This window comes from Beta vulgaris, chromosome 3 (genome assembly GCF_026745355.1).
Source record: "Beta vulgaris subsp. vulgaris cultivar EL10 chromosome 3, EL10.2, whole genome shotgun sequence".
NCBI classification, from domain to species: domain Eukaryota; kingdom Viridiplantae; phylum Streptophyta; class Magnoliopsida; order Caryophyllales; family Amaranthaceae; genus Beta; species Beta vulgaris.
In genome coordinates this window covers 55557930-55581983 of record NC_079204.1, presented here as the reverse complement: position 1 = coordinate 55581983, position 24054 = coordinate 55557930, and the positions used below count along the sequence as shown (strand labels likewise).

General features: G+C 35.5%; 5 protein-coding genes and 1 pseudogene across 6 annotated transcripts; 3 read left to right on the top strand and 3 right to left on the bottom strand.

Annotated features, from left to right (window-relative positions):
* Positions 1–8250, top strand: LOC104889657 (hypothetical protein). 2 transcript variants are annotated; one of them, XM_019248281.3, is made up of 6 exons: positions 1–440; positions 991–1115; positions 3678–5447; positions 5779–5887; positions 5996–6289; positions 7393–8250. In XM_019248281.3, exons 1-3 carry the CDS (start codon positions 149–151, stop codon positions 3885–3887), a joined length of 627 nt encoding a protein of 208 aa, XP_019103826.1. In that variant the 5' UTR covers positions 1–148; the 3' UTR covers positions 3888–5447; positions 5779–5887; positions 5996–6289; positions 7393–8250. The 2 variants fall into 2 exon arrangements, with proteins under 2 accessions (XP_019103826.1, XP_010673230.1); XM_010674928.4 differs by having other exon boundaries at positions 10–488.
* LOC104889656 (cytosolic sulfotransferase 5) lies at positions 7022–8182 on the bottom strand. Its single transcript, XM_010674927.4, has one exon. The coding sequence runs from the start codon at positions 8180–8182 to the stop codon at positions 7145–7147; it is 1038 nt and encodes a 345-aa protein (XP_010673229.1). The 3' UTR covers positions 7022–7144.
* Positions 8251–9896: 1646 nt separating the features above from the next.
* Positions 9897–10919, bottom strand: LOC104889655 (cytosolic sulfotransferase 17-like). The gene has a single exon (XM_010674926.2). The coding sequence runs from the start codon at positions 10917–10919 to the stop codon at positions 9897–9899; it is 1023 nt and encodes a 340-aa protein (XP_010673228.1).
* Positions 10920–13118: 2199 nt separating this feature from the next.
* On the bottom strand, positions 13119–15899 carry LOC104889654 (metacaspase-9). The gene is made up of 2 exons (XM_010674923.3): positions 15336–15899; positions 13119–13995 (listed from the first exon to the last, which is right to left on the bottom strand). Exons 1-2 carry the CDS (start codon positions 15691–15693, stop codon positions 13406–13408), a joined length of 948 nt encoding a protein of 315 aa, XP_010673225.1. The 5' UTR covers positions 15694–15899; the 3' UTR covers positions 13119–13405.
* Positions 15743–15860, top strand: LOC125496115 (5S ribosomal RNA; annotated as a pseudogene).
* Positions 15900–20716: 4817 nt separating the features above from the next.
* LOC104889653 (transcription factor MYBS1) lies at positions 20717–22825 on the top strand. Its single transcript, XM_010674922.4, has 2 exons — positions 20717–21402; positions 21925–22825. Exons 1-2 carry the CDS (start codon positions 20960–20962, stop codon positions 22442–22444), a joined length of 963 nt encoding a protein of 320 aa, XP_010673224.1. The 5' UTR covers positions 20717–20959; the 3' UTR covers positions 22445–22825.
* Positions 22826–24054: the final 1229 nt, after the last annotated feature.

The window sequence follows — 24054 nt, the reverse complement described above, 5'->3', positions numbered from 1 at the left end:
CAAATCTTGCACTCCCGTACATTCTCATCAGTAGTAAACTCAGTGAGTCATCACTCACTCAAGTCTTTTTTTATCAAATCTGTAACACCATATTCAATATCTTCAACGTAAACAGTAGAATTAAAGAAAAATCTGGGATGCGCGAAAAATGGTGAATCCAAGAAGAAGCTCATATGTTAGTAGTGGCCAAAGCTCAGAAAACCCTTTTCAAACCCAATCATTTTCTCTCTCTTCAATCCTTAATTTGTTGAAAAAGCCTCAAGCTTTTCCTTTTCTTCTCTCAATCTTCATTCTTCTCACATGGGTTTCTCTCAAATTCCAACATTCTTCTCATTTTTCTCCTCTTTATCAAAACCCTAAAAAATGGAGCAAAGATGAAGACCTAAAAGCTAATTTGATTAGATTTCTTCCTTCTAAATTGGCTAAAAAAGACAAAAGAGGTTGGCTTCTTAATCCTGTAGCTGCTGCCCTTGATGCTGGTATTTCTGGTATAAATTTCTCTTTTCAATTTTTCAAAAAGCTTTTTATATTATTTATTATTGTCATTATTATTATTATTATTATTATTTTTTTTGGGGGGGGGAGTGTTGTTTTCAAGTGGGTTATGTTAGTTTTGTGTTGTATTGTGTATTTGTTTTTAGGTTTAAGTGAGGTTGCTACATGATCATGAATATCAGCTTTAATGGCATGAAAGAATAGGATAAAAGAAAAGATGTGGGTATTTCTTGATTTTGTTTATAAAGTTATTTTGGGTACATTTAAGTTTTTTCTTGTGATTTTCTTTAGTTGATACATTGTAGTATTGGTTTGAGTTTTGTAGTTTGTACTTTTGTTAGTTGTAAACAGTAAACTGATCATGAATAGGTTTGTGATTAAGTTGTTCTAAGAACTACAAAAAAAATAAAATTGGAGCAGTGTTTATTGTGGGTGTTTCTTTTGTATGTAATTAATTGTTGGTTATGACAATAACATTGTGTTTCCGTGATGCAGGTGGAGCTGTGAGCTGTGCTTCAGTTCATGTTGGTGAGATTCGGCCGGGAGGAATTAGAGGGAATCACAGACATTATACATGCAATGAGACATTTATCATTTGGGGTGCTCGTATAAAGTTTAGGGTATGCTTTTACTTCTTCTTGGGATGAATTTTTGAACAATATATTGATTGTTTTTGAGATGTGTCATAATATGAGATTGAGCAAGCACGAATACCTTCGCAGTTTTATGGATTCCTTGAATGGCAGCTGTGATATGATTTTGCTGCTGATGTTATATACACTTCTACTTTCGAAACAACTAATAAGTTTTGGCCATTTTGGAATTGTTTCCATCAAGTCTTTAAACGATGGTTTGAAGCTAGGAACAACTTGAACTTTTTGCCTCGTTTGGTGCTAATGCTGATGAAAATCATAATCACTTCTCCTGTCCTTGTGTTTTACCCCCGTGTTGCTGCTTTTGGCTATATGTTAGTGCTTTCAACTTTTCCTGTCGATAAGCTTGCTCTTTTATCTTATGATCATCTTCCTTGCTATTGGGAAATACCAACTATTGCGAGTTTTTAGAAGGGAAGCAGTGGGCCCATAAAATGGGGTTGGTTAAATGAGCTAGGATTTTATCTGCAGTGGTCATGATTGTCAAGTTCTATATGCTGTAAACCCAAATTCTCTAGATTATTCTTAATGCCCTCCAGGAAAGTCATATTTGGCCTCCATTGACAACTTCTAAAGTCTCCATGTTTTGCCAAATCCTATTGCATTATGTTAGCAATTGGGAAATAAAATTGTGTTGTTTGCTTTGCTAGTAAGTATCTTGTTGCTATGAGTTCTAGTAAAAGTCAGCAATTGAGAGGCAAACAGACCAAGGGTGCGTTCTCTTTACCTGAAAAATCATGAACTTATATGAACTGAACTTATTAGACCTAATTGACCCTTATTGAAACTTACTTTGAGTGTTGTGTTAGACTTGATCAGACGTGATATGAACTTATTGGACCCGAAACTTATTTTTAAGTTGAAGAGAACACATCCCAAGTAAGGCCAAGATGATGATGTATTTGATAAAATCAGAAAATCTCTTTCAATATACAACCCTCAAGCTTTCGAGAGGCTGAGGTTCTCCCCCACCTTTTGGGCCTTTGGCACAACAATTTTCGGCATAAGCTTCTCTCTCTATATCTTGCTGGCTTGATATTTATTACGTCAGTTTCCTTCTCCTTTTCCCTCTAACGACGTTTTTGAACAATTTAATAATAATTGATTGATTTGCTCCTTCTAACTGACTCATTACAATCCTCTAGAGGTACTCATTACCACTGGAGCCCTAGCTTGGTGCTTTGCATTTGTATGCATAAGAATAATGATAGAAGAAAAAAAATTAGAAATGGCATTTCACACTCAGCAAAATCAGGGGAGAAATACTGGCAGAGAATCTCTGAGGAAAGTCTGAGTGCAGACAGAACATCGTCCCCAGCTTATAGAGTTGAATGCCATGGCCACATGATGCTCAAGCAGGTGGATATTTCTTCTTGTACTTGGACATACTTAACTTCCTACAACCACCATCTATGGAGTTAAATAGTCTTATTAAGTGCCCTAACCCATATGATAGTACTCTTTAATTGCAATTATGATCCAAAGTCTACATTCACCGGGTGGATCAAATAATCCAAAATCTTTCTCAAGGGTACTATCATATGATCCAAAGTCTATATAGAACGGTTATGTGGCGTGTTTCTAATTCGAGGAACAGGAACCCTTCAGTCCTCTTCCTCGAAGTCTTCATTTCTTATTTGATCTAATCAATTTAAATGTGATTCTCCAACAATAAGTATATATATTTGCTAGATCCCGAAGATAGATTTGGTGTTTGCTTTCACTCTTGTAGGGGACACATAGTCATTCAGGAAAGCTTTCAACGTGCCTTGAAGTTTGTTACTAAACCATTCTCATCCCTTATTTTCTACGCAATCCCCAACAAGGCTGTGAACTGAAACTATGCTTTAGGTTAGTTTTTTAGAGACATCGAATTGAAATCAATGCCAATGATATTGGATTCATAGTCTGTAACATGGATTGTTCAAGCACATGGAACAAATATCAAAGGGGATCACTTATCCTCTGGGGATCTAATAACTGTTAAAGAAAAAAAGATCTTAACTGTTTTACTCTCACCTAGGAGTAACAAAATAAGTATATTTTAAATTATTATGAAGTTATTTACCAAATATTCCCATTCTTGTTCATAAGCTAGTTAAAAAGCTCATGCTTCTACACACACATTTTGAATCAGTGGCAATTCACAAATTGGATAAATGGATTCAGACTTGCAACCATTATTGGTTCACATGGTGGCAAGTTTATGATCTTGCCATGAGAGGTTGTGAAAAGATATATGATTGCTAAGAAGTGTGTAAAGATGATTTGCTCTCTCCTTTATTACTTAGTATCACTTATTTGGTCCTGATAGCTGGATTTGTTCAATTAATATTATGATCATGATATAGGAGAATATCAGAACTCGGTAGGGAATTTATATTGCAGTTGTGAGCATGCTACAATTTTAATCAGTCTGTCATTCTCGAATTAATGTCATAGTTTCTCTTTAGACTCTGCAGCTAATAAGCATAGTACACCTTGCTCCTTGCTCTGGCATTAACTATGTGGTGATTGAATCATTTACAGTTGGAGAACAGTCAAGTTGTTGATAAGGGTTACGCTGAAGTGGAGATTGGTGCAGATGAGGTTGCGGTTGCATCTAGCCCAAGTGGGACAGCCCATGCCCTGGTGAATGTAGATCCAATAAGAACCGCTTTCCTTTTGGGATGCCAAGATAACATTGTTAACTATAACAGCTCAAGTAGTACTGCTTTTAATATCTGGAATGATCTTTGACTTCGCCATCCCATGTGTATAGTCTATCCTGATGCTTTAAGCAAGTTTAACAAGCTAAAGGCATCTCTCACTTCTTTCATGCTGTCTATGAAGATCTTTCTCTCATTGTAACTGCAGTCTACAGTTTTTGATGTTCTGCTTTAGATGGTTGAATTTGCACCTAAATTTGCTCAGATATGTTCATAGCATACAGATTGCTGATTTTGGATTCACCAATCATGCTTCTCATTTGTACAAGCTGCTTTGTTTGATAAAATCACTTTTTATTGCTCTTTTAGTCTTCATACATATCTGGGCTAATAACTATAGTTCCAGTAAATTCTGTGTTGAAGCTTGGAGGCAGTGTACACTAGGAAATGTATATGCACTTCCTTTTTTTGGAATATTGAGGAAATGTATGTGTGTGTGTGTGTTTTTTTTTTTTTTTTTTTGGGGGGGGGGGGGTCTGGAGCAAATATCACTGGAAACTGCTGCCTTTCGAGTTCTGGGTTCAGAAGCATTTGGAGCTCAAAATGGTAATGGTATTTGGGAATGAACAAGCATTACTAAGGACGTTGATATGAGACTTTCTTAGCTATATATCATTACACTAACTACCATGATTTTGCTGCTGCCTACCAAGCTGTTGTTAAAGCTTAGGAACTTTTTGTAGATATAATATTCTCAAAAATCTGATGCGGGACACTTGCAAATCATTTCCTTGTTATTTGTTTGATTTGGTGACCATCGGTTTATCTTTTATTCAAATTATTGCATAAAGTATCGGGAGTTTTAGCTGCTTGATAAGTACTTTGATTATACATATGCATGCCAATTTATTAAAATATAGTTCATACATGCTCTTTTGCTGAAAACCTTTTCTAAACACTTTTTGGTGTAAACCTTGTTTTAAAAAAAAAAAAAAACTTTTATCACTCTTGACGATGCCATCTCCTCTGGTCACGATTCTAGTTGACGATTCATGTTAGCCGACCCCAATCACCTTGGGAATAAGGCTTAGTTGTTGTTGTTGTTGTTGTTGTTGTTATAGTTCATACATGCTCTTTTGCTGATGTGTGTGAAGAAATCATGTTGAATTACTATCCCAGAACCTTCAAACCCTTAGATGCTCACGAATGGGATGATAATATCTGATCTGTGAGGAAATAACAATTTTGGCACTTTGCTAGCATGGCAAGAAGATGAGCCTTAGGTTAGTAAAGGAAGATAAACTTGAAAAACAAGAGCTGCTTAAATTACTGAAATGGAAAAGGAGAGCAAGAAGAGATGGCTGTGTTTGTTGGGCGTACTCTCCAGGCAGTGGAACCATGTGTCAATAATGTCACTCGGATGCGGGATCTTTGATTCAGCAATTGGCATTGATCTTAACAACATCAAGCTCACGAAAGATGCACATGACTCTCCAATCACGCAAATAACTGATAAGTGCCAACATTAGAGCTGCTCTTCATTGGATGTTTCAAAGGGCTGAAGATGCGGATATCATGTTTTATCTCTATAGTGGTTATGGGACTCAAATTCTGCCAAAAGGTGTATGAAAGGACGAAGCGATTGTTCTTGGTATGACTTTTTGGCTAGTTGGCTAATGCATATTCTCTTTTTTCTTTTTTTTTTATAGAAAATTGTATCACACTGTTTCTCTTCTAAAAGTGTAAAAGAGATGGCTGTAATCATTACTTCTGTTCTGTTTCCGAGAACTGTTTCCCCTTGTTTTGTTAGATGATCATGAGAGTTTTCTTGCATTCTGCATGATTTCTTAATTTTATGTTGAAGTTTGCATCTCTCTAGACATAAGTTTAAATGATGCTTATCTTTCAATGACTTGAGTTTCCTTAGTACTTGACATTGGTGTTGGAAACTGGTTAAAGATTTCTGTATTACAATGTGCCAGACGACGACTTCAGGGAATTATTAGTTGACTGCCAGCCAAAAGGAGCAAGCTGCACATTCTTTTCAAAGTCATTTCATAGTGGAACTGTGGGGGACTCAAAGAGGAGCAGGTTGGGCCTCGTACAATCCCTATTATCACAGACACTTACAGCAATATTAGTGTCCTTGCTCAACTCGTTAAACCCCTCTCTTACAACCCTAACCACTTGCCTTTTCAGGTCTTAGTGCGACTCCTCAAGTCCATCAGTGACCATGAAGTGTCTGAATCTGACGTGGGGACCCAACTGGATGTGCATCTTGGCGAGAATGCTAGCTACAAATTCTGTCACATGTCTCAAAAGTGGAGTATTGATTGTATCAGCAGGCGGTGCTCGGGGAGCATGAAGGTCTTATAAGAGGCCAATTGCCATACTGGTGATGGAGAGGTTGAAGAAACAAGGATTTCTCAGAATCCTCGATTGTTCGCAGTGATGACTGTGTTGCTAGTGGCTTACTGTGCCAAACTGCATAAGGTATTTCTTTTGATGCGAACCTTCCTCGACAAATTCCTTTAGCTAATATTCCTATGAGTTTCAACATTGTTTTTTTGGACTTTAACCTCATTTGCATGGTCTGAATTGACTATGAATGACTCTGTTTACTGTAAATTGCATTCAGAAACCATTAACCCGTTGGGTCAACCTGAACGGCTGGACCTGAAAGATCTGGGTCTTCAACAAGTATTATTTGACCGGACCCAAAAACTACCTGAACCTCAACTTATCCAACCAGAATCCCACCTCACTGACCCATTTGATCTGACAAACCACCAAGTTTTAACTTTGACAATCACAAAAACAGGCTGTTGTTTTTGAGAACTGTATCTGTGACACTACAAGTGTGCTTTCCATTGATGCATCTATCTGATGTAAACTTGGTGCCGACATCGGTTTGATCCATGAACTTCTTTTCTACCCGCTTCTGCCTTCAACATATTCCACTTCTTATCAGGATTAGTTATGAACCTCCAGGTAGTTACAGCTTTTTCCTGACTATTTCCGAAATCTCTGTGAACCAGGAAGTGGAAAGGTGGTAAGCCCTTTCATCTTTCACCCACATGTCGTGGATTCCATATTCACGAGGCAAGTGGAATAGGTTGTACTCTAGGTACCCAGTGGGAGGGTTGTGTTGTGATTTATATTACCAAATTTCTGGAAAGATATCAACAATCAATTTCACCTTAGACGCTAAAAACAACTCCGAACTAGAAACCCAAAGAGGGAGAACAAGGAGATTATTAGAGAATGTTGTACAATATTGTAGAATTAAGAACCATGAATAAAAAAAAAAGAAAAGAAAAAACAAGATAATAATCTTGAAGAAAAGTATTAAGGAAGTAAATTAAAGGATAAACCAGTGCCCTCGAGTTTTTCATCCATGATTTTCTTCATCTTCTCCACCATAGGAGGTGTAAAATAATGAGTCCAATCTCCCACCTCCCCTTTCCTGAAGTATGACTGTTTCTCAAATAACTTGTTGATTACTCCACTCTTATTAGCCTCCAATTCCTTCATATTCTTGATGCTACACATCTCTATTATTTGTTCTATGACACCATCACTTTCTTCCTCTGTAGTAAATGGCGAACCCACAAATTCAGCCAACCTCTTCACGTGAAGTATGGGATCGTCCTTCAATTCCTCATACTTGAGGAACAATACCTTGTCTGGTTGTTCTGAACTCGCCTTCCAATACTCGGCAACGTGATCAAAGAACGGCCCAAAAGGGATTCTTTCTTCGCAAAAGGCTTCGAAGAAATCCTCCAAACTAGGAGTTTGGTAAAACATACCCAATATCATCTTCATAACATCCATGGAAAAATACTTCTTCATCACTTTCATGGAAAAATGATATAGTGATACCAGTGTGTCCAAAGGATTTCGGGTGATGTATACAATCTTACACCCTGAAGTCTTGATAGATTCAGGAAGTGACGAGTAGGGTAAGTGAGTGCTCAAAAGCCTTGGCGAGGAAAGCTCATCAAGATGGTGTGGACGAGGATAGACAAAAGCGTTGCTATAGACATCTGTCTCTAAACTATACACAAGTTCATGAGGATGGTTCGCTAGTATAGGATTCTGGTCATGGTTTGTAGAGTAGTGAACACGGTTAACAATCGCAAAGAGTAAAGATTTCAACCAAGTGGTGCCAGTTTTGGGGAAGCTAGCAACAAAAAGATCGCTTTTTCGAGCACAGTAGTGGCTTTGGAATGCAAGGATGTTTTGGATCTGGTTTTCATGGTACCAAAAACCTTGGTATTTCATTATTTTGCTGCCAATGAAGGTAGCCTTTGGAAGGCCTTGCTTAAGTTGTTGAGCTTCTTTTTCAGACACAATAATTTCTTCCTGTTTCTGGTTTTGATTCATTGTGTATATGGACAATATATTCTTGTTTTTGCAATAGTTATATATAGCTATTATAATAGTGATATGGATGTGATTGTGTGAGACTTAAACATATTAAATTGTAAGCTTGTTGAACGAGATTATTAGGATAATGATGATTAGTGATTATTGCTATATTCCTAATCAACAAGATGTAGACCTCCTAACTTTCTCAATATTCTCAAAAAATATACTTCCTCCGTTCCAAATTAAATGTAACAATTCCACATTTTCGCTATTCATACTTTTCACTTTGATTAAGATTTGTGATTTATACATAATGAAAATCATAGTCAAGTGAGATCTTGTTAGATTTGTCTCGTGACGTACTTTCATAAAAGGTATTTTTTTTATAATTTTTACTTATATGTAATTATAGATATTTGTAGTTAAAATAATGTTTCGACATGCGTAAAGTGGATTTATTGCATTTAATTTGGAACATAGAAAGTATAAACTTGTTGAACTTGAATACTCTAGAAAAGCCAATCATGTTGCCATTGTTCAAAGTTAAAACAGAGACGCAATTTGCTAGGATAGAACATGATCTTGTTGTTGTCAAAGAAATAAATAAATAAAGCCAATCATGTAAGTCATGATTAGCTCTGTATTAATTAGTAATATGTTTTCACGAAAGCTGGAGTATCTTTATTAATTAGTCAACATTTTCATTAAAGCCAGGATTTGCAAATCCTTCATTAGGCAATTTTTTATACTCCTATTGCTTGTATTTGAATTTGAAGGAACTACAAAATGGAATAAACAAAAAAAAATAAAATAAGATGGTTATATTTTTTTTATTATTAGGAAATTAAGTCAGTTCAAGGGCTAATCCCTACAAGGCTACTAGCATGTAGGAAATATCAACACATTGGCTGGTAAGGCATGCATAGCATATTAAAGGTAATACCCCACCATAATGCTAGGGATAAGGACCGAACCCCTGACCTCAGGGGCCAAGGGGGAGCGCTCTATCCACTTTACCTAACTCCTATCCTTAACAAGATGGTTACATAGAATAGATAATTATCAGTGTAACATGTTATTTCTTGATATGATGCATAAAAATGGTGTTGTGACACATTTCATCGGAGTTTTCCTCAATTCAGTAGCTTTGTCCAGGGGTTGAATTTTCAAACATGTTATCTTCTCTTAAAATGGAGCCTATATAATCTATACTAATATATTAAAAGTTGTTCCTATAAAATTCTATGTGCTACGTGGCACCTCCTATAAGGTGTTAATGCAAATGCTCTATTTCAATGTCAAATCTCTCAACTAAAAAAGTAACATCATATAGTAACAAGGTATCAAACTCATGACCTTTGATATGAAAAGTGAGAGCTTAACCATGAATATAAAATTACATCATTGTTTACTATTTAAAATAAAATACAATAATAATATCTTGTAATGATATATTATTAAATGACTTGTACAAGTAGTTATATCCCTAACACTTCAATGGTAATAACATTAGTCTATCATAGACCTTAACTCTTACTTCAGCTAATTTTTTTTGTAGAAAATTAAGCTTTTGCTTTCATCTCCAAACTTGTAAGAGTTTGTTTTTCTAAATATATATTATGCAATTATTTATCATGTCACGACCTTAATTTTTCCTCACTAGGCAAAAAATTATGAAAAGTAATAACCCGGAGCATCGACTGGACTGTTATTGATTACTCAGTGATACTTAAGATGATCTAAAACAACTCAATCCTGAACTTTCAAACTTGCATTTGGTAATCTCATCTAAATGTTGAGCCATCTCCATTGTTAAGTACTTTCTCCAATCGCCTACCACTCCTTTCCTGAAAAAATAGCTACTTGGTACCATAACATGACTAGTGAATCTCTGAATTCCACTCTTATTGGCCCCTACTTTGCTCAAACTCTCAAAACTACATAAATCAAGTATTTTTTTCACTAATCCTTCACCCTCTTCCTCTTTTGTAAAACCTTGATCTAGGAAATCAGCCAATTTTCTTACCCAAAATGATGGATCATCCTTCATGGTTTCATAACTTAGAAATAATACATTTTTGGGGTACATCAAGCTTGCTTTATAGTATCCCAAAACATGGTCCCAATATGATCCAAAATGGATCAATCCTTGACAAAACATATCATAGGCTTCTTGTAGTGAAATCAGGGGCAAATTAGCTTCGTGCCTTAACTTTTTCGTGAATTCCCATGTTGAAATAAGTACGTCTTTAGGGTTTCGAGCAACGTACACGATTTTAACTGTAGGAGAAGTAGTAAGATTACTTCCTAGGAGTTGAGAAAACAAAGGGTATGGAGAATGAGTTGCAAAGATACGAGGAGATTGAAGATGTTCAAGAGTCGAGTTAAGGTTTTCTTTATTGGAGTAAAGTAGTTCTAAGAATGGGACACATTCATGAGGGCTAGAATTTAGCAAAGGGTGTTCATTTGGTGAGAAAAGTTTTCTATTTATAATAGAGAAAATGATAGCCTTGAACCAAGTGGTGCCGGATTTAGGAAAAGTGGCTAGAAAAATGTCATTAGGTTTAGACTTAAACAATTGTTGAGACATTATGACTCCTTTGAGACCACCCTTTGGTGTTAGCCAAATTCCTTGGTATTTAACTAAGTGCTCAGTGATCCATCCTTTATTTTTCTCTAAAGTTGGAATTATATTCATATACTTCTCATATGCTTTATCATACTCCAAAACTTCAACATTTTCTCCTTCCATTTTCCTTGAAAATTTGAGGGTTTTTTTTGAATTTTTTTTTAGGGGGTGATTAGTTTATGATCAAAAGGAAGATTTAGAGGTTGAATTTAGGGTATCGAGAGTAGCAAAAACGTGTATAAATTGAGAAATTAGCAAGAAAATTAGTGTAATTAAAAAATTATAATAGACATAGTATTTAATGTGAGAAAAACCGTTCAGAACAGGTAAAACGATAATATTTAAGTAGAATAGTGGAGTAGTATGTGCACTATAAGAAGTATGGGTTATTGGCTTTGGATTGTTTTGTGAAAGGATGTCTAGCTCTAGTGTAGGATGTCCAATTTCTATGCCCAACTTCCAATATTTATAGGGAGATGAATGCCGAATTAATTTAGCAAAATCATGCTTAACAAAGTCTAGATTCTCTAGCTTTAATTGCTTCAAAAATTGTGAGCAAGATCATGGCACGTCAACAGTATATAGCTAAGAAAATGCTTTGGCATTAAATTAATCTAGCTAATAAATTGCTTTGGCATTAAATAAATAAAGCTAAGATATTCTGGAGCATTTGCAGGTGCTAGATAATTTTAAAAAATGCCTGATCAAATTTGGGCCACAATTCAACACTAGATGTTCATGATATGTCATATGTTGGCATGCACTACCTACTTGAATAAATGTAACAAATCTTTTGGGTGCAAATAAATGGTACAATTTGATCGCAAATTAGATGGCAGATACGAGTCTATCATCTAAATGGTGCGAACCATTTAACACAATGAATAAAACAACATTTTTAATGAACAAATTAAGTAAAAGAATAAAGAACAACACACGAGACTCAATGAACATCTAAATCAACAATGAATAACAAGAATAAAAGATGAACGTAATAGGAAATATCTGATGAACAACCACTTAACCTAATGAACAGATAAAATAAACACAATGAACAAGGAAATATCTATAATAAACAAACTAAAAAACATATATAAAGATAAAGGTTTACAAAGGAGAATCTTTGAGATCGATGTTCATTGGAGAACAGTTTGATTTACATTAATTTCACATGTTCATTGAAGAGCAGTTGATGTACATTAGTTTCACGCATTTTATGTTTTTTGGGCTGCGTTTTGGCCCGTGTGTACCATTAGAATGGTAGACTCTAGATCACCATCTACCGATTGCAATTTGATTGATACATTATAGAAGTATGTTTTAATTTGACTATAATTTTCCACTAATTTTAGATTCACTAACTAAATGTATATTTTTCAAATATCAATTATTAATTTTTTTATATATAAATAGATAAATAAAGATAATAATCATTAAACTGGTGCAATGACAAGTGTATTTGTTATACTAATTGCGATTACATTGAGGCATAATGAGCATATCTAAGAGCATAAAAAGTTTTATTCGTATAGGTATTTAATTTATATGATGCAAGCACATACCTGAACGAAAACATGATATAGAAAAATTTCTTGTTAGGTTCATATCCAAAACATTACGACACAAAAAATAGCTCAATATTATGCTTCCTTTTTTTGGTTACTTTTTTTTAGTGTCTCTGATAAACTTTTACCATTTTTTTCATAAGATGAATCCAACATCCACAAATTTATAATATTGAGCAAATAATTTAGTTTTCAAGTTTGCGAAGATCAAAGTTTCTAAAGTTTGACCATTAAAGTCAAAGTGGAAGGATAAGAACATTGGAAACATTTGATTATAAAAGTTGTAGTTTACCCATGTTTAAACATCTCGCATCGTTGTCGGTTTTGGGTGCGCAATTTTAGATGTATGTTATGTGTTGCTCCAACGATGGTGCAATCACAATGGCCACAGTGAAGGTGGCCATTGGAGCCCATCCAACCCGAATTGGGATTCGGTCCAATCAAGTTATTCTCATATAGAACCAAGCACTATTTAAAAATGACAATTTCAAAATATTTTTTTGGGAAATTTCCACTGGTAGCTCTGTACTATGGAACAATTGCAATGATAAATCGTTTTTCTTTTGAGTTTCAAAAATAACCCTGTCCTTAGTAATATTATACAATCGTGACATTAATGATGGTTTAATCGTTACTTCAACCATTAGTATTATTGGCTTACCTAACCCAGGTTAACCCCAACTACACCCAGCCCACTAACATCCCATCCACCCACCACAGTTCCACCCGTCCACGATTGTCCCACCGTTCCACATGAATCCCACTCCACCACCAATGTCCCACTTCTCCAGTACTGTCCCACCACTCCACCAATGAGAAGAGAAGTCACAGGGAGGGAGAGAGTAACGAGGAGAGAGAAAAAGTCATTGGAAGGGAGAGAGTAACAAATATACAAGGTGACCCTTTATATTCATCAAAGACATCATATTTGTGCAATAAGTAATGTCATAGTAGTTGATTACAAATCTTTTTATAAAATGGTGAGCACTTAATAAATGATAACAATATGTTATGGTTGGTTATCTCAGACTAGCAAAGATATCCCTATGGTTGCAACAAGAAAGTAGCTTCAGAATTCTCATCACTACAATACAAACAAGGACGTTGTTTATGTCCTTGTTTTTGCAACACATTCCTAGCCATATTCACCACCTCTTTATTGCTAAGCCTTCCCACATTTTGCATCAACACATCCTGAACTGCATTGCTAAATGCGCCATGGGCGGTACCACCTTTGTCTTCCAAGTTTACGTCTGCTGAGGTCTCGTTCGATTGGCATCCGCTAAGTAAAATTCCACAATCGCCCTTGGTTGCTCGTTCGAGGTGGCCTATGTGGTCTTGATCAGCTTCATTGAGGGAGAAGCTAAGGCTAGCTTGGTCCTTGAAGTGTTGTTTGATGTGTGTGCTAATGTTTTGGGTGTCTATGTTTGTGAGTTGCTTGAGCTTTTGGAGGACTTGGTCATATGTGATGAGCCTGGCCCGAAAAGAGTGGTTTTGGGCCTTTGATGTTGTTGCTAAAGGCCCAATTTGCTCCTTCTCTTGGTCTATTAGGCCTCCACTGTGGCATGAGTCTGAAAGAATTGTGAAGCTTGTTTTGGGAGGTAACTTGTTTACAAGTTGCCTGAAATCTATATCTAAAAATGGGCATCTTTCAATTTAGGATGAACACATTATATAATCATGAATTCATGATAACAAACAAAAGTATTCCCTTCATTTCTTTTTAATTGTTACATTTTCACTTTTCACGCATGTCAATGCAAAACTTTGAAGATAAATGACTCTATTTTTGTATTTGTAAAAATTATAAAAGTACATATTAAGACGAATGTAACAAGATCACACATGACTATGTTTTTATTCACATATAAATCACAAATAAGGAACAAAGTGCAATTTGTGAATAGGGTAAAACGTCAAAGTATAATAATTAAAAAGAAATGGAGGTGGTAAACAATACCAAATTTGTAAAACAGACATTGAAAATTTAAAATGTACCAAAAATTGAAAAACTACAAGAAATTCAAAGGGTAATGATTATATATGGTTATGCTATGCTAAATACTTAATGCTTAGCTAGATAAGGAAAAGTGTTTAGCACACTTGAATAGCACAACAATACCAAATTTGTAAAACATTGAAAAAATAGAAATGTACCCAAAAGTGAAAAACTCCAAGAAATTCAAAGGTTGATTATTTATGGTTATGCTATGCTAAATACTTAATGTTTAGCTAGATAAGGAAAAGTGTTTAGCAGACTTCAATATGCACCATTAGAAGTTTAGATGGTATATTTTTCATGTTGAGACATTAGACTTTGATATAACGTTTTTGCCTTAGATAAAATCTTGGATGATACATACAAACAAACGATAATAAGCAATAATAAATTATACTTATGGTAACTCTATATTGTAATTAATAATGAAACTGTATGGGAAAGAGATAATTGGGGACGATGGCATGATAATTATTTATGAGATTACAATTATCGCCATTTATTATTGTATGAGGTGATCAAATGACGGGACAAGCCAGGTCGCCTAAAAAATTAGCCCACTTGTTGGGCCGGGCCGATTTTTGGTGCCCGAAGTCCACTTTTTTGGACCAAGATAGCAGACTTTTCGAGCCAAATCAGACCGGGTCAATTTTTGAACTGAAAAATCATTTTAACGTTGTCCAAAACCCATCCCAAACAAAAACATCAGGCTGGGCCATGCTACCTTGATCAGCTCTATTGTCTACCAAACAGCTCGTAACAGTTATATGTGGAAACAAAAGGTCATCCCGTTAGGAGTGAAAGTTATTCGCATAAAATCCAAAATTCAATCCAATCTGAATTTAATTCACTAGTTTCCCAATATGATTAGTGCAAGATCATGTTGTCATACAAAACTAGGCGTTTGTGTTGTGACAATTAGCTAAATAAAAGAACAGAACAAAGATAAAGATGCATTATGTCAAATTATCTAACCTGTGATGAGATTAAAATCACAAGGCACTATAGCTTCATCCTTCCTATGAGTCTCATTTGGCTTCAAAGAAGGAATCAATGTCCCATGACCACTATAATGGAAGTAAAGCACATCACCTTCCTCAGCTCGATCAACCATATCACCAAGTGCCTTCTTAATATTAGCACCGGTAGGCGAAATCGAAGAGTCGTGTGCGTCAGTTAGTAGCTCAATATCGTTTTCTTCGAACCCAAACCTCTTAATAAGCATCTTTTTCATGGCGAGTACGTCGTTGATGCAACCTTGTAACTCATATTCTGTATTTGGGTAATTGCACCCTACCAAAACAGCCATTCTTTTGCCTCCTAGTTCCTTCATGACTAGTTATAATTATCAAGTCTTAAAACAGTTTCAATGGTATGTACTTGGGTGCGATTATACCAGCACTAATATACCAGATCCCATCACAACTCTGTAATTAAGCGTGCTTGGGAGAGAGTAGTCCTAGGATGGGTGACTTGTGGGAAGTCCTCGTGTTGCACCCCTTTTTTTGCAAAATTAACCTATGAAAAAAACTGTATGTAAAGTTTCTCTTAATAACTAGTTGATTTATTTGTTCATTAGATGGATATATAAGTCATATGGTTTGTTAACATTACATGAACATCATATATATTCAGGCAAGTTATGGTAGGTTTGCTTGAAGTAGAAGCTACCCCAATTTGTTGGAGAGTGGCATACTCTATAATGAATTACCTCAAATGGATATTTTGATTGTGTAATCAAATTGTTTTGCCATGCATGTGCAATACCTAATACCATACAGACATAATCTAATCTGCACGTAGGGACAAGTTTTGTATGTTTATGAGGAAGAAAGTAGGATTTCGATCTAATCTGCACGTAAGTAGCCGTCTAGAATTAATTGTTACATTGTTTCGATCGACCATAATTCGTGTTAATCATGTATGATTATTTGACATGACTTTATTTAATTTCTTAATAATAATTGTGCTCTATTCATGTTTTCACTATTGATTTAAGTATAGGTATATACTTATTATTAGATACGTATATAATATTATGTGACCTTTTCTGAAAACGCGTACATATCAGAATGATAAGAACGTACGTGTTTAATTGGGATATTAGCATAAAACCCATTCCAGGCTACTTCTAAGAGGCTGAGATTGATATTGAGTAAAAGAAAAGAATTTATGGGACAAAAGTATGTCTATAGTCGGCAAACGTTAATTAAGCACTCACTATGTATTTCAAAGCTGTACACGGTATGCTCTGTCTATTGGAGTTTAGGTAAAAATGTATATTTCCCGAGTGTTCATCTTTCTGTTCCATTTCACTTCTATATTTCTAGTTGTGCGGAGGGCAAGCGTACACATCATACTCAATGCCAAAAAGAAAACTTAAATATCATACTCGTAAAGGCATTTCAAAATTAAATTACCGTTAGTTATGCAAGTCCAATAGTCCAACACGGTTATTAGTAAGGCTCGCAGACACATTATAGCTTTGGCCTTTGTAAGAGAATAAGGGAAATTCATAGATGAAGATGAACAACAATCGAAAAATACGAACAAGGATGTCTTGGCCTAGTGGTTAAGATTGAGGGTGTTGTAAACGATAGGTTACAGGTTCAAATCCCCCCTTTATCTTGTTTGTACTTTGTACTGCCTTCGTGGCTCATATGAATAAATAAAATAAACAATCGAAGAACACGACAAAGTTTGGCTCATATGAATAAATAAAATAAACAATCGAAGAACACGACAAAGTTGTACAACCCAGGTGGCCACGCTAGGTGACAAGACCTTAAAGGAGGAGCACTCGGGCATGCTGAAGCTGCGAGAAATGATAAACCTCTAACTGCTAGATGCAGTTAGAGGTTTATCATTTCTCCTGAAGCTGCTGCAATGATTCTGCCAGGTCGCGCTCCGAGTGCAGGGGTGATGCTTTACATAAGTGCTATATATAGCAAAAAAAGGCTAAAGCCTAAACATAACATTTAAATTATGCCTAATTTAATCGTGGTTAATTTTTTTATTATAATTGGGCTTTAATTAGAAGTCGCTTTAATAAATAATAATAACAGCAGTTCGGTGAGTATTTAACTGTTTAAATTTCAAATTTATTGTCATATATTATTCAAAGTGTTAGGTCATGTTTTATATTTTTCGGGTTGCAATTACTACAATGGGGTCATTTATCATAGATGACCCCCCCCCCCCAAAGCGGGGTCATTTGTCATAGATGACCCTGCCGAAAGGTAGGTTAGTCTTTTAATATATTTTGCTATATTTAACTTTTTTTTATGTTGTATATAGCACACTCCATGCTTTAAACTCAGTTCTAGAGTTGGGCTTTTACTTCTTTTTATCTAATTCCAAGTATAACTATGTAAGGGTTTCATAAGACATTTTGATTCCTGTTACAATGTACATATAATACTTTCTCCGTAACAAAAAAAAAGCAACATTTGCCATATTTGGATATAACACAAAAAATACAACAATTTAAAACTTACTTAATTTAGTAAAAAAAATTCAACATATTTACGACAATACCATTACTGAAAAACCCAAAATTATCATTATCACTCCTAACCCCATATGGACAACAAACCCAATGATCCCCTTTTTTCTCTCTCCTTCTTTTCACTAATTCACTCCTCTAACTACATTTACCAAATTTTGACTAGGGGACTGTTCTCTTCGGCATAAAACAGCTGAACTGAATTGAATTGAACTGAACTGAAATGAATATTGATATGTGAGAGTAAAAGTATTGTCCAAAGCTGAACTGAACTGAACTGAAATGAACTGAAAATAAGTTGGGGAGAACAGGCTCTAGGAGTCCATACCGAGTCGAATTGTTACAGTAATTTTGTTACGAGGAAGTAGGAACATAAAATATTTGGTTTCCTACTAGGATTAGGATTTTGGATATGAATCTCCAACTCCATTACATGTGAGAAGCCTACTAAAACCTGGCCCAAACTTTTTTAAGCCTAAATTGGTCTAAGATACCAAAACAAGATTTTAATGGGCCTGCATACTTAAGCCTTGATTGAAGTAGGCAAGTATAGTGGAGATCCTTTAGGCAAACAATAATAAGTAGATCCTCTTTCACCCCCCATTGACAAGGAGGCTCGTATGCTTTTCTATCTAGAAGTGATGATGAGTTAGGATTGAGCTCAAATTATGGTACGGCATGAGTCCTTAGACTTATGCTCGAGTGACGAGTCGAGCCGAGCTTTTTTGAACTTAAAGATTCTAGTATTAACTTTAAATTCAACGTGAGTTCGAAGATTATGAGCAAATATGTATCTTTTAAATGCTAACTAATATTTTGGCGCCGGCAATATAGAGGATTAGTTACAATTATCAAATATATTATTATTCATTAATCTCATACTTGTTTATTAATGCAAATGAGCGCATTTACATGACTAACAAACCCAATAAATATATGTACATCTCTGTTAGTATATGTTCATTGATATTGATTTTTATATTCATAGCCTAATGCTTCATGTTTGTCGTGTACACTATACTCACCAAATGGTGTGCACCTACTAATTTGCACATTTTAAGAAGTAGGATTAGCAGTAACTCTTTACTAAAAGCTGCCAAGAAAAACAAGAAAAGAAAAACTCTCAACTACAGTAGCAGTAATGAGGACTGAGGTGTAGTGGGAAAATGACTTTTTTGTTTGGAATTGCCGCAAATCTACATCTGATATTGCAAACAATTAATGTGAAAAAAATCTCTTCAGCCTTTTATTCAAAAGTAACAATCTAGGAGAAATAAGTCCACTTAAAGACAAACTTGTTTAAAGTATATCAAAAATTATTAAAAGAGACTATAAAAGTAGACTTAGTTACTAAATGGATTTAATTAGTCATTGAAAGAAATTAACTTAGTCACTATTGGGCTAATTTTCTTTTCAATATTAGGCTTACTATTACCTAATTTTAATTTAAAAATAAGCGATCTCTTACAAGACAAACTCTAATGACGGGTGATTTGAAAAGTTTGATTTTTTTTCTTTTTCCCTAAAAATCAGAAAATTGCAATTCAAATATGCATTAGCTATGGGCAATTGCCTATATATTTTTGTTTAAGGTGAAATTATCCTCATATTATAAACACAACTAGAATTTATTTTTAATTTTATTTGACCAAGATTTAGATATGATGTACAAACATTGAGAATTGATACCTGACCTTCTTTTTGTAACAAAATTTCATGCCGACAAATGCAGGAAAAAACAAATCAACAAGTGTAGGAGTTTAACTTACTTGATACTTCTTCCAAATTTTTTATTAGATGATTAATTTTAACTTTGACACTATTTAAATATATGAGTTTGATTATCTCGTGTGTTTTGTACTTAAGGAAAAATATAGTCATATGGAATCGATCTTGTTAGATTCGTCTCGATGTATATTTTCAAAACATGAACTTTGTAATTTTTTGTTAGATAATTAGAGATATTAAGGTTCAAATTAGTGCATCGGCAAGTGTACCTAGTGAAATGGGTCAACTAATATAAAACAGACTTAATAGTTCTTAACAAAACCACCTCCTACTTTTCACAATTAGGAATCGTTCTCTTCACTTTTTTTTCACCTTCTTTACTGTTCTTTTCACCTTTAAAAAATTTCAAAAAATGTTTACATAAGTTAACTAGTATCCTGATTTTGGTCCAAAAGAAGAGCATTTAGTTCCAAGATACATCATCATACCAAACTTTATGCCAAAAAAGAAAAAAAGCTCAATATTCGGGTTTTTTAGGCCGTATTCTCCCCGAACAACCTATCCTATGTTGCTCGAACTTTTCATTTCACCTCAAGTACCCGTGATCCTCGACACTCGGGCATGGGTGGGACACTTGGACACCTTGTTTTGGGCTAAAAGATAGACAAAATTCCCAAAAATAGTCGAGTCGGACACTTAAACACGTACCCGTGTCGGACATGGGTACCCGAGTCTGAGCAATATAGAGGTCGATCATCTGAGCCGTACCATTTCTAACCAGCTCTAAAATTATGTAGTACTGGCATTACTAGTTACCAACTTACCACTCCAACTTACTAGTTACTACAGTAACAACAGTGAAGTGGTGTAGTGGGAGGGAAAATGACTTGAACTATTGTGGCTAAATTTCAATGTGATGAGCCAATATGACTGTCCTTAGATTCTCTGGGTCAATTTCCATGAGAGTATAGTCCCCACCTCCCCACCATTCCCATCATTTTTGTGACTGAAAAACTTTTTCTAACCAATCACTGCAATATAACAGTGCACATCACTTTTTTGTTTACATATGTTATAATTGTTAACAACCTTACAAAATCAGCACCATATGCTTTTCAACTCTTCCCTCTCTTATTGAAAAGGTCCCCCCATCTTCTTGATATAGTTTGATACCCACCTCACTTTCTTATCCTGTTTTTTTGTTAGCATGATTTCATTCCAACTACCACTACTACTAGTCTTACTACCATATGTATGCACCATTCCCCTGCCTTTTCTTCCATTATAATTGCCCTCATTCTCATAATTCCCTCACTCGAAACCTGTTACGCCTACACAATTAAAAAGAAGGCTGCAACAAACAACGATGCCTAATCTAGCATTGTGGACGAGGGAGGAAGAGAAAGCCTTTGAGAACGCGATTGCAATACATTCGATTGAGAAATCGAACAACGAGGATTGGGATAAGATAGTTTCTTTGGTTCCTACAAAAAGTATTGAAGAAATAAAGCAACATTTTGAATATCTTATTGAAGATGTGAGTGCAATTGAAGCAGGGAAAGTACCACTTCCTAAATATATAAGTGAAGAAACTACTACTACTAATACTAATACTAATACTACATTATTATCAACTTCTACTAAAGATGATCATCACCCTCCTTTTTCTAAGGACCAAAGAGGAAACTCTAATCAAGGTAATGGGTATTCAGCTTTCGGTCCGTCCGCAATTGGGAGTAGCACAAAAGCTAGCTCAAAGTTAGACCAAGAGCGAAAGAAAGGCATCCCTTGGACTGAAGAAGAGCACAGGTATACATACAGTCAATTTATTAACTACACAGTGTTTTCTTTTGCTTGAGCTATGAAGCAGTGGATGTTTCTTCAGTTCTTTGTAGTTTTTGGGCTAATTTTGCTTTAGCTTGTAAATTTAGGCAGTGGGTATTCTTAAGTTGATTGAGGCGTGTGGTGGGCACTTGGTTGCAGACTGAAGTAGTGACACAGTGGGGCTGCAGTGGTGAGGGGAGTGAGTATATGTGCAGGAAAATGTATGAGAAAATTTACTAAAATGAAGCTCAATTTGAGAAATTTGCTCAGAAATTAACTAAATCTAATTGCAAGATTTGAAAAACGGACTTAATCGTAGTAACTTCAGGTTGGGTTTGTGTCAGTATGAGCTCTAACTTTTTATTTATATGGTGATTTTCCGTCTAATTAAGACTTAAGAGTAGACTTTAGTCAAAAACACATTTTTTGAAATTTCATATTCAAATTTTAATGTCCAAATCATATTCAAATATAAAAACTAATCAAAAAAATTCCTGTTTTTTTCAGGTTATTTTTGCTGGGACTGGATAAATTCGGGAAAGGCGATTGGAGGAGCATATCTAGAAACTTTGTGATAACAAGAACACCAACACAAGTAGCTAGTCATGCCCAGAAATATTTTATAAGGCTGAACTCGATGAATAGGGATAGAAGAAGATCTAGCATTCATGACATTACAAGTGTAAATGGAGGAGGACTATCACCAAATCAAGCACCAATTACAGGGCAACAAAATAGTAATCCTGCTACTCCAGCAGTCGGAACAGCAGCGGCAGCATCAAATAAGCATAGGGCTCCGCCGAATGTAAATATGGCAGCTGCAGGTATGGGAATGTACGGCACACAGATGGGACACCCAGTAAGTGCAGCACCAATGCCACCTACAGCTCATCATATGGCGTCTGCTGTTGGGACTCCTGTTATGCTTCCTCCTCCTGGTCACCCTCATCATCTTCCCCATCACCATCCTCCTCATTACGCAGTTCCTGTCGCTTATCCTGTACCACCTCCCCCGATGCATCGATAATAAACATATGCAGATGATCAGACCCGAGCACATCCATGAAAGACCTTGATGCGTGATCGTTCAGGAATCCAAACTGTGTTGACCGGCATCTCCTTCATGGACTTGACAACGTTGGTACAACAACCCTTGTGTTCATTTTTGGTGTTATGGTTGTTGCATCCTACTCATACAGCCATCCTCTTCTTCCCTTTCTCCACATCTTGGAGCAATTTGGAGGAGAACGAGGTTCTTTAAATGATAATTGGTTACTACCCTTTTACCATTACATAAATTTAGACCAGTAGTGTTCATTTCCTTTTTCATGTAATTCGAAAACTTTTATGTTATTCTTGATCTTGTGATGAAGATTTCACCTGTGGCAATGATCAATGATTCCTTCAACCCTGACATTTTCCACCTGCAATCCTGCATAACTTCAATGAACAAAAGGCTCTTATATATGCTTGGACCATCTGTAGTAGCAAATGCTCTTGATATAGTAATTTATCATCAAATTCAATAGTAATAAAGGAAAGTTCTCAGAATATAAATGCCTCAAGACATTGGCAATTCTGATATAAAAATTAATTTCAAAAATTGACTGAGAGAAAAACAGTGTCTTAAGTAATATCTGATATATAATACACACTGATGAGAAAACTATCAGCATCAACAGTTTTCTGACAGATTTTACACAGGACATTGCAGCAAAAACTTCAGGAATATTTTGAATGGGACAAAGGCTATATTCTTTTGGAGTGAGCTAAACTAAATTTGTCTGAACTGAACTCATTTGTCTGAACTGAAGTGAAGTGAATGAAAACTGTGAGAGGAAACAAACTGAACTGAACTGAACTGAACTTGTCTGAACTTAACTGAATTTTCATTAATTCAGTCCAAAAGAACATAGCCTGAGTATTTTTCTAGAAAACAAATTCAATTCTATTGACCGAATGTAAGTAGAATGATTCGGCACGAATATATATTGGAAGCATGTAACATTGGGCAAATATATAAAGCATTGTTATGTCCTAAAAATTTCCTAAGCTGTACCTGCAGGTTATGCATCTGTCCCAGCTAGAGATTATCAGGTAGCAGCTACAGCAAGCAGAGACGAAGGGAGCTGAATAAATTCGGTTGAGAGAACATTGGATGCTGATCAAGACCAAGTCAAAATAAGCGACGTTAAGCCAAAGAAATAGGAGGAAGTGGTTAGCCAGCAGAAGAAGAGATCTCCCTTGATTCTAGGAGTTGTGGCACCTTCATAGGGAAGTTAGTTATGCAACGTTCAAATAAGGAGTAACGTTATACAATTGTATTAGTATAAATAGAAGGGAATAACACTCTGTAAAAGATAAGTCTTTACATTGCTCTTACTTACATTCTTTCTCTCTTCTACATTTACAATATTCTTAAGTGTATTTAGTACAAGCTCTAAGCTGCTAGCTGCTAGCTATAAGTTGTAATCTTCTCAAATAGTGGATTGGTGGACTCAATTCCACCCGCGGTTTTTACCCTCTTCCTGGGGTTTCCGCGTCACCATTTCTTGGTGTCTTTGCCTCTTCTTTGCATTCTCTTTTAATTCCGTAGCTAGCATCTTTTGTTGTTTGTAGCTGCATCTCCATTAGCTG